The following is a 14,556-nucleotide window of genomic DNA, read 5'->3' on the forward strand; positions in this document are numbered from 1 at the left end:
GGGGCTGCCTCTCCAAATATACCCGCAGGAGAGCATTTCTCTCTATAGACAACAATTTACTGGTGGTCCCTGGCCCAAAATGTATATGGCTGTCCTCAACCAGGCCAGAGCCATTTTTGGCTGTGGCCCTGGTGGAATGCTCTGTTAAACGAGACCTGGACCCTGCAGGACCTATCCCCCTTTCCTTTTCCGTTTCTTCCTTCCTTTCTTTTTTTCTTCCCTTTCCCCTTTCTTTTTCTTCTTCTCATTTTGTCCTTTTTTCCCTCTTTCTATTCCTTCATTTCATCCGCCTTTTAGTTGGAACTCAGTTTAAGGCTGAACAATATATGACAAGGACTGACGGTTGAATAATTTTAATTAGGAATCTTTGTTGTAAGCTACCTTGAGCCCAGCATGAAGAAGGTTGGCCTATAAATCAAATTATAAGTAAAACAAATATATTTAAGTAATTTTTGGAGCTCATGCATTTTCATCATTTTGGATAAAGTAAAAAATAAGTAATTTATGCTTCTTCTTTATCTGCTGCTTCATTTAAAAACATTATAAAACCCACTTACTTTGAATTATAGAAAAATGTTCCTTTAAGTGGCATAGTTTTCTCCCTTAGATTTTTATCACAGCTTAAGTTGTTCTGTTTTTCCAATTCAAAATCCGTTTTGCAACTGCTGTTTAGTGGGAATCAAATGGAAGTAAGCTGACTGTGGACGTTTAATTGACTTCACAATTATCTTGTTTCAAGCGAGCATAGTTTTTATATTGCGCACTTTATATGTGATTGATTCAATCTGAGACTCCTTGGTAACAAGCGTTATGTACAGAAAATGACACTTCATAGAATCTGCATATGGAGCAAAACACAGGCCGTTTCTGCACGGCCATGCTGCAGGGGTGCGTCGGCATAAATGACACAAACGTGCCCCCCCGGGACCGTTTGCACAGACGGTCCCGGGAGGGGCGGGGAAGACGGCGCAGACTAAGCAGAGACTGCGCTGTCCCCCGAACGCCTTACCGTCCCTCCGACCTTCCGGCGCATCGCCCAGGCCATGGGACACACCCCTGCCCTGTGCGACAGCTCTGGAGTCGCAGGGCAGGGGGGCGTGTCCCCTGGCCTGGGCGACGCACTGGAAGGTTGGAGGGATGGTAAGGCATTCGGGAAAGGGGGGGGGAATGGTGCCTTTCAGCCACTGCCGTTTGCACGGCAGTGTTTGGAAGCCGCTGTTTTCCAAAAACCTTGCTCAGGGAGCGAGGTTCGGAAACAGCGGCTTCGCGCCGCTCAGGGGTTGTGAGGCCGCCACTGCTGCGATGCGGCGGCAGTGGCCATGCGAACCCCTCCCCAGGGACACTGTTTTTAGCGTCCCTGGGACGCTGTATTCCGCCCGTGCGGAAACAGCCATATTCAATTTCAAAAGAAACATTTCTTGTCACTATAGCTGATGTGTATAGCTTCCTGTCATCCCCATTTGAGATGCTTCAGAAAAAAAATAGAAAAGAACCTAAGACCTTAGGACAAAGGCATCTTTCATTGATTGCAACAGGTACCAACCAAAGAAAAATAAAAATCATAAATCATCCCTCATATATTTAGCCAACACTTTTTTAAAATCAGGTAGATTGTTTTGCTCCTGTGATTTATCTGTAATGGCTATTTCAGTATTTTTACACTTGTAATAGTTAAAAACATTAGAATCTAGGTTTTTAGTAGTCAAAGCAGTATGCCCTTTCTGCAAATGTGAATATCAATACCACATTTGCATTTGCCAACTAATTTTTTGAATGTTTTCATGGATCCTTAGCTGATTACTCTTTGGAATCCCTCTAGTATGAAGGAAATTACATTAAATAATCAAGCCCATGTGCTTAAGCCTTCTCTTGCAAGACAGGCTGTCCATTTCATTCTCATTGTCTTCACTGCACATGTTGCAGAAAGGAGTGAGGCCATGCAAGTTTACCACAAATGGGACATTCCTTTCAGGGATATCTCCCTCCCCACCACACATTTCCTTTCCTCCTATATCCCCTTCAGGCATGGAGCAGGCAAAGGCCTTAAATGACTGTTGCCACCACTCCAGTTCTAGGGTTTTACTAGAGAGGACCCAAAACACCCACCCTGCCCCCAGGTCACCCCCTTTTTGGTCAGGGGGTGTCCTGATATATATGAATGAATTTGAGACAAGAAAAACCCAGAGCGGGCAGAAAGGTTTATTAAACAAAGGTTTATTAAACAAGCAATAGGAGAAAGGTTATAAACATAGGGCAGAATTAACACAGGTCCAGGATCTTGTCAGGCCCAGGATCTTGAATTAACACTCACAAACAAAGAATCTGGCCAGAAATCAAGAAAGCTCCTTAATCTTACTTAGCTCCCACTCTGTTTCAATACCTGGTCCAAATAGGCCCATCTCACCCCACCATAAGGTAAGGGATCAACTCCCTCCAACTTCAGGGAGCGAGACTTCCCATCTTTGTGTATACAAGGGCTTCCAGGCCTCCCACTATGGTGGAAAACCTTCTGCTGGCAGTCTTGTTTGCCCGCTGATGCTTTGAGCAGAGGCAGGATAATTTTGTTAGGAAAAAAAACCCACTAACATTTATTTATTTATTTATTTATTTATTTATTTATTTATTTATTTATTTATTTATTAGGCTTTTATACCGCCCCATCCCCGAAGGGCTCTGGGCGGTGCACAGCATATAAAGGAACAATATAAAAGCAGTTAAACATTTAAAAGCAGCGATAAAACTAGAAATTTGGTTTACACAGACTCAGTAATGTATGGGTGGCGCCCAATATTCCAGATTTAAAATTCCCTCTCCCCTGGGAAGGGAGGCATGGCGAGTCTCATTAGATGGTATGTGGCCTAGATGTCAGGGCCACAGGAAAGAGGGGGGCACTATTTGCGGCTGGTCTCTCCAAAGGCCCGGCGGAACAGCTCCGTCTTACAGGCCCTGCGGAACTCCCCAAGGTCCCGCAGGGCCCGGACAGCTGGAGGGAGAGCGTTCCACCAGGCCGGGGCCAGGGCTGTAAAGGCCCTGGCCCGTGTGGAGGCCAGCCGCACCACTGAAGGGCCAGGGACCACCAATAGATTGGCCTCCCCCGACCGGAGAGGCCGTGCAGGGACATATGGGGTGATGCGGTCTCGAAGGTACGACGGTCCCAGGCCGCGTAAGGCCTTAAAGGTCAACACCAACACCTTGAAGGTGATCCGGAACTCCACTGGAAGCCAGTGCAGCTGACGCAATACAGGTTGAATATGTTCCCAGGTGGCGCTACCTGTTAACAAGCGCGCCGCCGCATGCTGGACCAATTTTAATCTCCGGATCAGACGCACGGGAAGGCCCGCGTAGAGCGAGTTACAATAGTCTAGCCTGGAGATGACCGTTGCATGGATCACAGTGGCTAGGTCCGTTCGGGAGAGGAAGGGAGACAGTCGCCGGGCCTGACAAAGATGGAAGAAAGCAGCCCGGGTTGTATGGGCCACCCGGGTCTCCATTGACAGAGACAAATCCAGGTGGACCCCCAGGCTGCGGACGGAAGGGGTCGGCGCCAATGTGACCCCCTCCCACACCGGCGGCTGGAAAGTCCCACCCCCCTCGCGGCCAAGCCAAAGGATCTCCGTCTTCGATGGATTCAGTTTAAGCCTGCTCTGTCGCAACCAACCAGCGACCGCCTCCAAACAGTGCTGTAGAGCTGCAGGGGCGGCGGTTGCTCCCCCCTCCATCAACAGAATGAGCTGTGTGTCATCAGCGTACTGATGACAGGCCAGCCCAAAACTCCGTACCAGCTGAGCAAGGGGTCGCATATAGATGTTAAATAACAGCGGGGATAATAGTGCCCCCTGGGGTACACCGCATTGAAGCGGCGACTTCCGGGAGGCCTGATCCCCGCACCTCACTTGCTGATTCCGGCCCCGGAGAAACGAGACTATCCATTGAAGGACAATGCCCCGCACTCCGGAGGCGGCCAGGCGGTGGGTCAAAAGGTCATGGTCGACCACATCAAACGCTGCGGTGAGGTCTAACAACACCAGCAGCGCCGATCCGCCTCGGTCAAGCTGAATATGGAGTGTATCTGTGACAGTGACGAGAACAGTCTCTGTCCCATGCCCAGCACGGAAGCCGGACTGGAAGGGGTCAAAAGCCGATGTGTCATCCAGAAAGCCTTGAAGCTGCTCCAACACCACTCTCTCAATTACCTTCCCCAGAAATGAAAGATTCGAGACGGGGCGGTAATTGGCCAGATCCCTCGGATCTAATGATGGTCTTTTTAAGAGTGGGCGGACCACATTGACTACATTGATGTCACCCATGCCTCCAATTTCCTTGTCCTTAATCCTCCCTCGGTTGTCAGGCTTGGCCTAGCAACCCTAGTGCAGGATCTTATATGCTTTCTCATCTAGCTCTACTTCCTCAACAGTTGTTGGATTTTGACTTTCCCTCCATTTTCCCCATACCAATCATAAGGCTTGAAGGCTGCTTGGAAACTGTAGGCATATTGAAAAATTTACACAAATAACTCAAGCTTTTGTGGAAGAGAATGTTCCTTGAGTCCCACAGGTTGCTGATTCTTCAGGTTGAGGCCCAGGATCTTAACAGCATGTTTGTTTGAACTCATTCAGCTTGTCTATAGAAGATCGAACTTGAGAGAACCTCGACATTAATTACATACAATATTTTATTGTTTGGGACAACAGCAAAGACAAGAACCAGTTGTTCAAATATGTATGACCAGCAAGTGTATTATATTCCAAGGGAGATAAAAGACTGGAATACAAAGAAATAATAGTTATCATCAGATAATAATGACAAAACCCACGTGCACTAGGCTGGGACCTCATTCTTTAGCTTTCTGGATAATATACCAATATAGCAACAGGCCACAGATCTGAAAATCACTACATGTAAAGAGTGCAGATTTTCCTTCCATTTTCAGTAGAATACTGTGCTTAATTTGAACTTGTAAATAGAGCTGTTCTTCATGGTGAGTATTTGTGGTAGGTGTGGTGCCCCTCGCTGGCACAGATACTTTCTTTGCAGCCCAGTGAGGTCCCCTGGAGTTCCAGCTCTGGAAAGAAAGAACTGGCCACAGAATGGGTAGGTGAGGAGGCAAAAGCCCAGCACTCACTTCTCCTGGCATGGAGATTCTCAGTGAGTGTGGGATTCTCTGGTGCCAGATTCCTCCCTGGCCTTGCTCCACTACCCCCCATTTAAGCCTGGCCAACCAGGGTCCCTGACTTGCCTCCTGGTCCTTCCCTCAGGGCTCACGTTGGCTTCTTGCACTGCCCATCTATGCTTGGGTACCTCCTGCACCATCTCCCTCGAGCCCTGCCTCTCCCAGACTCTCCTGGGTCTCTCCCCCATTGCTGCATCCTGCATCTGCCTTTGTGACAATGGGCTGTCACCAAAGATTGTTTCCCCCAGGTGGCTACACCCTCCCTGAGTGTCACAACCACCTCTGTGGCTGCCGCATCCCGCAGCCCCTTGTTTCATGGCGGTCCGTGACTCCCATTGCCTACTTGCTCTGGGCCACCGCTCCTCCGTCGCAGCCTGTAGCTGCCTGCTCACCATCTGTCTGGTCCCCACTTCCTCCCTTCTGAGACAGTCAACAATGGTGGTGATCTCCTGCCCTGCCTGGATGAGTCTCTGCTGTCTGAACCAGGGGCGGGGGGGGGGGGGCTTCTGGCAGTGGGGGCCTGTAAGGACTGGTAGTCCCAAGCTGCAGCTGGCGTGAGACAGGTAGGTGTATGATTATTGTACAGAGCCTATGCTACTTGTAAAGAGAGAATCCATCTTTTACCACCACACCATGCCTGGGTAATTATAAAGAGTTTTTACATATGCTTTATTCTTTGAAGGGTGCTTTCCTTCCCTTTCACAAATACCCTCAATAAGGCCTTAAAAAAGAAAAATGCCCTAAATACTGCAAGTCACCCCCTCCCTATTCAAGAGTCTTCTTTGAAGTATGTTCACTGTTCCCATCCATTGTTTGAGTAAACATTTCCTTTAGGGGACAAAAGAAGGGAGTAGAAGAAAAACTAACTTCTTTATAGGAGGCTCATTTGAACATATGAAGAATTGTCATGCAGGATTGAAACTAGCATGTGGGTAGCATTCCAAGAGCTCTTGTTCCCTTTCTTCCTTAAAAGAAGTAATGCCCCTAATTGAAAAACTAAAACTTCATAGTACAACATGTCTGCATTGTGCAAAATAGGAAAACTTAAAAGCTGTAATAACCAGCATAGGAAAAACAGCATAGGCAACATGTTGGGCTCAAGGTTTAGTCATAAAACAACATTTCATATTGATTCCACAAATGAATCAGAAGCCTATCCAGATTTTTTGATGGTATATTAGGAAGCATATTTAACAGAGCTCTGGGGGGAATTTTATTAAAACATTGTCAAAAGACCTTGGACCATATCTCTTTTTTAGCTTCTGGGACAGCCTTTTGTGTGATATTCCATATATACTCGTGTATAAGCTGACCCGTGTATAAGCCGAGGCACCTAATTTTACTACCAAAACCTGGGAAAACTTATTGACTCGTGTATAAGCCGAGGGTGGGAAGCTGGGGTTTGAGGAAGCCTAGCCAGCCCGCAGGCAGAGGGAGCTCTTTATTTGGGCAGTGACATCAGGGGGAGCCTTGGGGTTCCCCCTTCACCCTCTGAGGAGGGGCAGCAACAAGCAGCTTGTGCAGCTGCACGGAGGTCGTCCCAGCCCACCCCCAGCCTCAGCAGAGGCCTGAAGAGCCCGCTGGCTGCGGGGGTTCCCCCTTCACCCTCCAAGGAGGGCAGCAACAAGCGGCTTGTGCAGCCGCACGGAGGTCGTCCCGGGCTACTTCCCCAGCCTCGGCAGAGGCCTGAAGAACCCGCTGGCTGCGGGGGTTTTGTCCTTCACCCTCCAGGGAGGGCAACAACAAGCAGCTGGTAAGTAGTGACTCGCGTATAAGCCGAGGGGGCATTTTTCAGTCTTAAAACAGGGCTGAAAAGCTTGGCTTATACACGAGTATATACGGTAGATTAATTACTAAAGTTACTTCTATGTAAAATAAATATGGATGGTCACATTAGTGGGTTTTTTTAATGTGCTCCAACCCAAATTGAAATTCAGTACAGAGAAATTTACTTCCTGGACATCTGCCACATCTTATTTTAAATAAGCCTGAAGCTGCCTGGAACTACAAGTAAAGGTGGAGTATAAAAGTTTTAAGTAAATGAACAAGTAAATTTGTCCCTACTGTTATGAACCTAGGATTCATTTTTTTGGAAACTGTTCTGTATGCTGCACAAAGTGTGACATTTGTCCAGCTAACCAGACTGTTTTGTTTCTCTGTAGGGAATCAGATGAGCAGTCGTCTGATGAGTATGCGCAGTGCCAATGGACTGTTGATGCTACCTCCAAAGACAGAGCAGTATGTGGAACTTCGTAAGGGAGAGGTGGTTGACGTCATGGTCATTGGAAGGCTATGATGTCATCAGCAAGAGAAGTTTTGATGCATGTCCACATATCATTGACTGTATCCTGTAATATGCAACGGCACAGCTAGTTTTTCTGATTTGGATAAAAGTTGATCAGTATAGTCAACACCTTGAATTATATTTCAAATGGATTTAAATAAATACCTTTTAAAAAAAACTTTAAAAACAAATCTTAAAAGAAATCTATTCTGATTATATCAAAGCAACTTTTTCCTTTCTTGCAATTGCTTTGTGTGTTCAATGCTAGTTCTGATAGCAGTAGCTTTTAGTAGACAGCGGTAGGTGCCTGCAGAACTTGTGTTTTTTCTCATCTTTAAGATACAACTACTTATGCTCTTAAAACAAGGCTGTCTGCTTATTTATACTAGCGTAGACAACACTTGGATTTCCCTTATTAGTATGCTTCATAACTGCTTCACAGAGAGCTTCTGCTTGTTCTTTATCTTGTATCTCGTGTTGATGTGCACTGTGCCAAAAGCAGAGTGGCTGCATTGGGAACCCGATCAAGCCCCGAGGTTTTCCCCCCTTGCTGCGCGTTCAGGGATATCTGTCATCCCAGCAGCCACCCAGCTCAGTACTCTTGGGCAGTAACTGGATACCTTTTGTTTAAACAAACAACAAAAATTGCTTCCTTAAGTGCTGACAGCCTTTTTAACCAATACATTTAAAAATGTACAGAATTAAAATCTAAAAAAATCAAAGACTGATCTTGTACAGATATTAGTGTTACCAGCATTCGTGTGCAAATTAAATGAGCAAAGAGATAAAACTAATGTTAAACAACTCTGTACCATAACATTTTCTGTAATGATACTGAAACTTAAATGAATAAAAAAAATTCCTTGATCATTATTTAAAATATGAGTCATCAGCCTTGTTCTTTGATAAAGTGAAGGAATGTTGCATTCTACTCAGGATTTTTACTCAAAAATTAAATAAGCAGAATTATATTGCAGCAAAAAGAGCACTAATGGAGAGATTTTACAGCCAGGCCCTTTTACAGTGGGGGCCCTTCTCCATGATGTTAGATAAGAGTTCCTGGATAAATTTCCAGTCAATGTGTGGCCCTGACAAATATTAACAAGTCAACAGCAAAGAGCCGCACATTGTCTTCCATGCCCTGCACAAGTGCTTTTCTTCCCTTCCCTTCTTACTGCAGTCCTTTGCACTACCCAGAGGTATCATTGCTGGGAGTTGTAGAACTCTTCAGAGCAAGATTTGGCATGGCACAAAGGAATGCAGGCTGCACTAAGGCAGGGAACCCGTCTGACCTAATTCCTGTACCAGTGATGGAGGAAGAACAAGAAAGTGACCTTATCTCGTTCCAAACACTCACTGCAGCCCCCCTCCCCAATCATGGCTTTTTATCCACAGAAAATATCTGGAACCAGTGTTTTAGAAACCTTGGGACTTCTGGGGAAAGGGGAAGGAGGGGGAAAAATTAACACGCTCCATAGGAGCCAACCTAATTTAAAAAGGAATAACAAAAATTATCATATAGATGCACCCTGTATGTTAAACTACATGACACAAAATCCAGTGTTGTAATAGGTTACAGCATACATACACTATATTTTCACACCAACACCACCTATCAGAAACAACAATTGAAAAGTAAAATATGCATGACTCTACTAAACCACAGGAACAAGGTTGATCTTAAGCAAATACAAACAAACGTGAAGGTGGTTTCCCATTTTTGGCCACATGGCTGATCTACTGATTAAGTATGACCTTTGCATCCTCCTGAGAAGAGTAAGATGCTGCACAGCATAGTTTTAGAATTAAGATTACATTTGTTTTCTTGACTTGTGTCAAAAAGTTCCCCTAAGCGCTGGGAACTCTTGGCTGCCAGAACTTCAGCTCTGTCCCAAAGTTGGGAACAAAGCAGCTGACCAGCCCTGTAAGGTAGGCTCAGTGGATTAATCAGTATTGTGGTCCCAAAGGGTCCATTGAATTTGTATCAAACCCACGAAAGAGCACAGTAATGCAGGTGATAAATTTATTTAAGAAAAGTGCAAGTAACCAGGCAGAATGTACTTTAAACAGCAAGAAAACAAATAACCTGACTAGTCTCAATTGGATACTTTGTCTAACAAACATTGCAGGCAATCATAAGGCTTTCTCAATAATTTTTTCCCTTAAGCTCCTCTGAACTCCCTGGTTAGCGTCACAAAGTTCACGTTCCAGCCCCCAGTCCAAGATGGCCCCAGCAACCTTGAACCCTAGTTGACACAGGGTGCACCGGTACAATTACCTACCCTACCAGCGTAAGTGGCACTTGTGCCAGCAGGGAAGCAAACTGGGAGGCAGGCACCATGGAGCTCCACAGCGCCCAACCCTGAAGAGCCTGTGCCCCGCTGAGCTGCACCAGCCTAAACTTGGTCACCTGCGTGGCTAGGGCAGGGTGGGGTGTTCCCAGGGGTGTAGCCGACTTAGTCAGCTTTCACTGGGCTTTTCAGCTGGGAATGCCTCTGGCACAGTCCCCAGACTTAAACTCTTTCAGGGCTTTCAGGTATCCAGGGGTTTTCTGTATAGTTCTGCCTTCCCATGCTGCTTGGAAGCCCTGTGGAGGTAGCACAGCAGTAGCACCATCCCCAGCCACAGTGGCCTCTGCATTGGGCTGTAAGAGATGAGGCAGCCCAAGCTCAGTCCAAAGGAGCAGCGAGATTGGTAGAGTGGAATAGAGGGGACTGGTTTGGTTAAGCAAGAGTGAGAGAGGTTTAGAATGGGCTTGGAATCACACAGGAACTAAGACAAATTATGAGTCTAAGATACACACAGATATTGCAAGCAGTTTGCAGCCAGAAGGAGGAAGTTTATGAAGTAGATGCAGCATTTTATAATGCATTTATGGCCATATGTTCATGCAATGCATGTTGTTCTGGAGATGAGCTGTCACTAAGGTCCTTTCCGCACACATGCGGAAATGCACCTCCACTGGCATGAAGTATGCCGGTGGAGGCTCAGGGACTATTCGCACGCTAGCGTGCACACAGCACTGACTTCCCTTGCAGCTGGAGAGGCAGCTCAACGCAGAGCCACCTCTCAGTCGTCCCACCCCACTCACCTTCTTGTGCAGCGTCCCTCTGGAGGACTGCAGAGACCCGTCCACGCTGCCCTGCGACCTCCAGAGGTCGCAGGGCAGCGCGGATGGGTCTCTGCAGCCCTCTAGAGGGATGCTGCACAAGAAGGTGAGTGGAGCCAACGGGGAAACAGCGGCTTCCCAGCAGCCCACGCCACGGGGATGATGCTGTTTATCAATAACCTCGCTCATTGAGCAAGGTTTTCAGGGGCGGCTTCGGGGAAAGCCAGGTCACTGCTGCTGCTCAGCAGCAACGCGTCCTGTGCAAACTATCTCCCAGGGACGGCGTTTTTGCCGTCCCTGGGACGCTGTATAGCTTTTTTTCAGCCTGGATTTCTAACTTACTTATTACAACAATTACATTTTTTTCATTTTCTCTTGTAGAAGGATATTAAATTCTGCTTGTGTTCATGTCACATAAAAGAGATAATACATCATCTTTAAAGAACTGTCTGACTAAGGGTTTTGCTAATAGATATTGAGTCTTTCATTTGTCACTAGTTCAATCCTCATAGAAAATGGCTAGAACTAAAAATTATCATTTGAAAGCAGATCAGTGCTCCTTTTGAAAATCACTAATGTAATGAACTTGTCAATTCAGCTGTCAGAAACAGTTGTGAAAACTGAAGGTAGTGATAGAGAGTTCAAAGCAAAGTCCTTAAGCATTTATTCTTAAGGATTCACATCTCCTTTGTTCAGAACAGTAAGAGCCTTACTATCTTGGTCAAATTGTGTCTGAGATGATTATATTTTTATCTCTTCATAAACTAGGATAGTTTCACTTGTTTCTCTTCTTTACAGATTCCACCATTCTTTACTGCTCATTCATAAATGTTCTGTAATACTACACCACCTTACATAAAAGAATGTCCTTCCAATCTAATCTGCAGTTCCCTTCCCCACATTATCCTATTGAGTCCAAGGTTAAAACTTACACTTCTATTGTAGACTATATTTCAAGTCCAACCATGAGAAAATGGTGCCCGGGGCAACACCTGCCCCCGTGTCCCTCTTCGCACCTCTCACCATCTAACTTACCCTCTACAGCTGGCTTGCTGGCCAGCGGCAGCATGCCTCTCCAGGGAAGACTGGTTCCCTTAGCCTCTGGCTCTTTGCGTTTGGAATGTTGGAGTGCTAATCTTCCCTTCCTCATGAAATCATAGAGTTGTGGGCCGATGAGTCTGGAGGACTCAAGATAATTATGGAGAGGCCGGCAGCAGGGAGGGGGCCAGGGGTGATTTTGCCATGTGCCCCCTCTTTCCTCCCATGTGGCACCCAGGGATATGTGACTACCCATGTCCTTCTGGCAGATACGCCACTGAGTCCAACTGAATCTGACTGAGCCCTACTTTCTGTTCTCTTCTACCTTGGAGACTGCCAATTTTCTGTTATGTTCTCCAAGTCTCAAAGTTTCCAGGTAATCATCATTATCATTATCATTATCATTATCATTATTATTATTATTATTATTATTATTATTATTATTATTATTATTATTATTATTATTATTATTATTATTATTATTATTATTATTATTTATTGGGTTTATAAACCGCCCTCCCCCGGAGGGCTCATGCACACAAAATACATTCTTTTCCTCCACTTCCTGAGGATTCTCACTATGAATCACAGCTTCAAGAAACCAGATCTTAATGTCTATCCAATTTTCCATATATGTTGGAGATAGAATATGGCTAAACAACTTCTGATATACCTGGATTAGACTTCCTGTATAGATCTTTTCAGTGTCAGATTCAGCCTTGGTAACAGAACAGAAACTGTCTTAACTTGCTGGTTCTGGTGGGTTTTCCGGGCTGTGTGGCCGTGGTCTGGTGGATCTTGTTCCTAACGTTTCACCTGCATCTGTGGCTGGCATCTTCAGAGGTGTATCACAGAAGGAAGTCTGTTACATACTTACTTGCCATTATATGATGGTCTTACTTGCCATTATATGATGGTCAACAAATGCCGTAAAATGTTATTAAAATTGGGGTGCTGTGTGGTTTCCGGGCTGTATGGTTGAGTTCTAGTAGCATTCTCTCCTGTCGTTTCGCCTGCATCTGTGACTGGCATCTTCAGAGGAACTGATGGTAGTAAAGCAAGTGGAGTATATATACCTGTGGAATGTCCAGGGTAGGAGAAAGAACCATTTGTCTGCTAACAAGTGTAAAGAGTGCAATTAGCAAGCTGGTACAATCTGTGGAATGGAGTTTGTGGCGACTCCCAACCCCGAGATAGGTAGCCAGTTCAACTTTACCTCATAGCTCATAAAGGCTTTTTCAAGAGGTTCTCCCAATGTGGGGACGAAATGACTCAGATTGACGACTATAGTCTCTGTCTATTGTGTTTGGGAGAACACCACATCACTGTGTAAAAGACCTGTCAACAGTTTAGTCCCAAAGCCCGCAGGGCTTCAAAACTAAAGGCTGCCCTATGGGAGAAGTTTTTACTATTTTCTGATTTTTCTTCAAAATTGGGGCCAGCACAGATATGGTAAAAAAAATTACTATCAATTAGAAATATTCAGAGCAGACAACAAAAATGCAGGTTTTGTCACACAGATGAAAATGTTTGCAAGTAACCTATGTATAAATGATGATAAACTGATTACTAAAACGTATGTTATTGAAGTGGGATAGGGGGTAAAATCTGTGCTGGTAAAATGGGCTAGAAATATGGGGAGAAACATATAAATGGACCAATGGAAAAGATTATGGATAAAAGATCTGAAATTCACAGCTTGTTATAATCTGAAAGAAAATTGCTACAAAATGATGTATAGATTGTATTGAACACCAGAAAAACTGTCTAAAATGTATAAAGGGTTATCAAACAAATGCCGGAAATGTCAGCAACAGGATGGTTCTTTTTTCATATGTGGTGGACATGTAAAGAGGCAAAATGATTTTGGGATACAATTTTACATGAAATGCAAAAGATTATAAAAATAATTATTGGAAAAAAAACCTGAGCCATTCTTGTTGGGGTTAATGGAGAGAATATTCCAGATCAATACAGAAGACTTTTTATGTACGTTTCAACTGTAGCAAGGATTTTATATGCATACAAATGGAGGGAGAATAAAATTCCAACAAAACAAGACTGGAGATGGCACAATATGCAGAGATGGCAAGGCTGACTGTGTTTATAACAGAGAAGAATATGGAAAATTTCCTGAAAGACTGGAAACCCTTTGCTGGCTACCAACTGAAAACATATACAAATAGAGAAGTAATGGCAGAGTTTGAAATTTAAATGAAAACAGTGTACTCGGCTAAAATATAAGGGCTAAAAGTGGAGGAAATGCTAATACTAACTATAACTATAAAACTTGATTTGAGTTTGGATCCATAATGAGGTGGCTGGAAGTCACCATATATGTAGTATTGAAATGTGGTTTTTTAATTAATATAGTGGGGAAGTAAGAATTGGATTTGTTTTCTTTTTTTCTGTGCTGTCTACATGTGTAAAAGTTTTAAAAATCCCCAAAAATATTGGGGTCAGCACTAGAAAAGCCTCACAATCTGCCTTCTGTGGCTTCAACAGTCTGTTCCATCAGTTCTGAGGCCGGAGCCACAATAGGCTCAGACCCAGTCTTGCTCTCCCTCAATTCCTAGGAGTTTGTTGGAACTACCTGCAAAAAAAAGCTAAAACAAAGACAAAACACAAAATTGGATCTGAACCATCACCAGTATCACATGGGCCCCTTCCGCACACGCAAAATAATGTGTTTTCAAACCACTTTTACAACTGTTTGCAAGTGGATTTTGCTATTCCGCACAGCCTCAAAGAGCACTGAAAGCAGTTTGAAAGTGCATTATTCTGCATGTGCGGAGTGAGCCATAGTTCCAGCTCTGGAACTATTACCTGAACTGGAGGAGACACCTATACTATCTTAGACACTTGCATGCAAGAAGAGCAGCATCAGTGGGAAAGACAATACTTCAGTCACAGTTCCAGTAAGACATTCGGGAGAGCTCTTTGTACCTCCTTGGT

General features: G+C 44.8%; 1 protein-coding gene across 12 annotated transcripts in view; it reads left to right on the forward strand.

Moving 5' to 3' along the window:
* The window catches only part of GPHN (gephyrin), a 403,230-nt gene extending 394,896 nt beyond the window's left edge, over positions 1–8,334 (forward strand). For all 12 annotated transcript variants that reach the window (XM_048483966.1, XM_048483967.1, XM_048483970.1 and 9 more), the window contains one exon: positions 7,333–8,334. In XM_048483966.1, coding sequence (XP_048339923.1) covers positions 7,333–7,466 — 134 coding nt within the window. In that variant the 3' untranslated portion in view covers positions 7,467–8,334. The remainder of the gene's footprint in view (positions 1–7,332) is intronic.
* The last annotated feature ends 6,222 nt before the right edge of the window (positions 8,335–14,556 follow it).

This window comes from Sphaerodactylus townsendi, linkage group LG02, assembly GCF_021028975.2.
Source record: "Sphaerodactylus townsendi isolate TG3544 linkage group LG02, MPM_Stown_v2.3, whole genome shotgun sequence".
Lineage (NCBI taxonomy): Eukaryota > Metazoa > Chordata > Lepidosauria > Squamata > Sphaerodactylidae > Sphaerodactylus > Sphaerodactylus townsendi.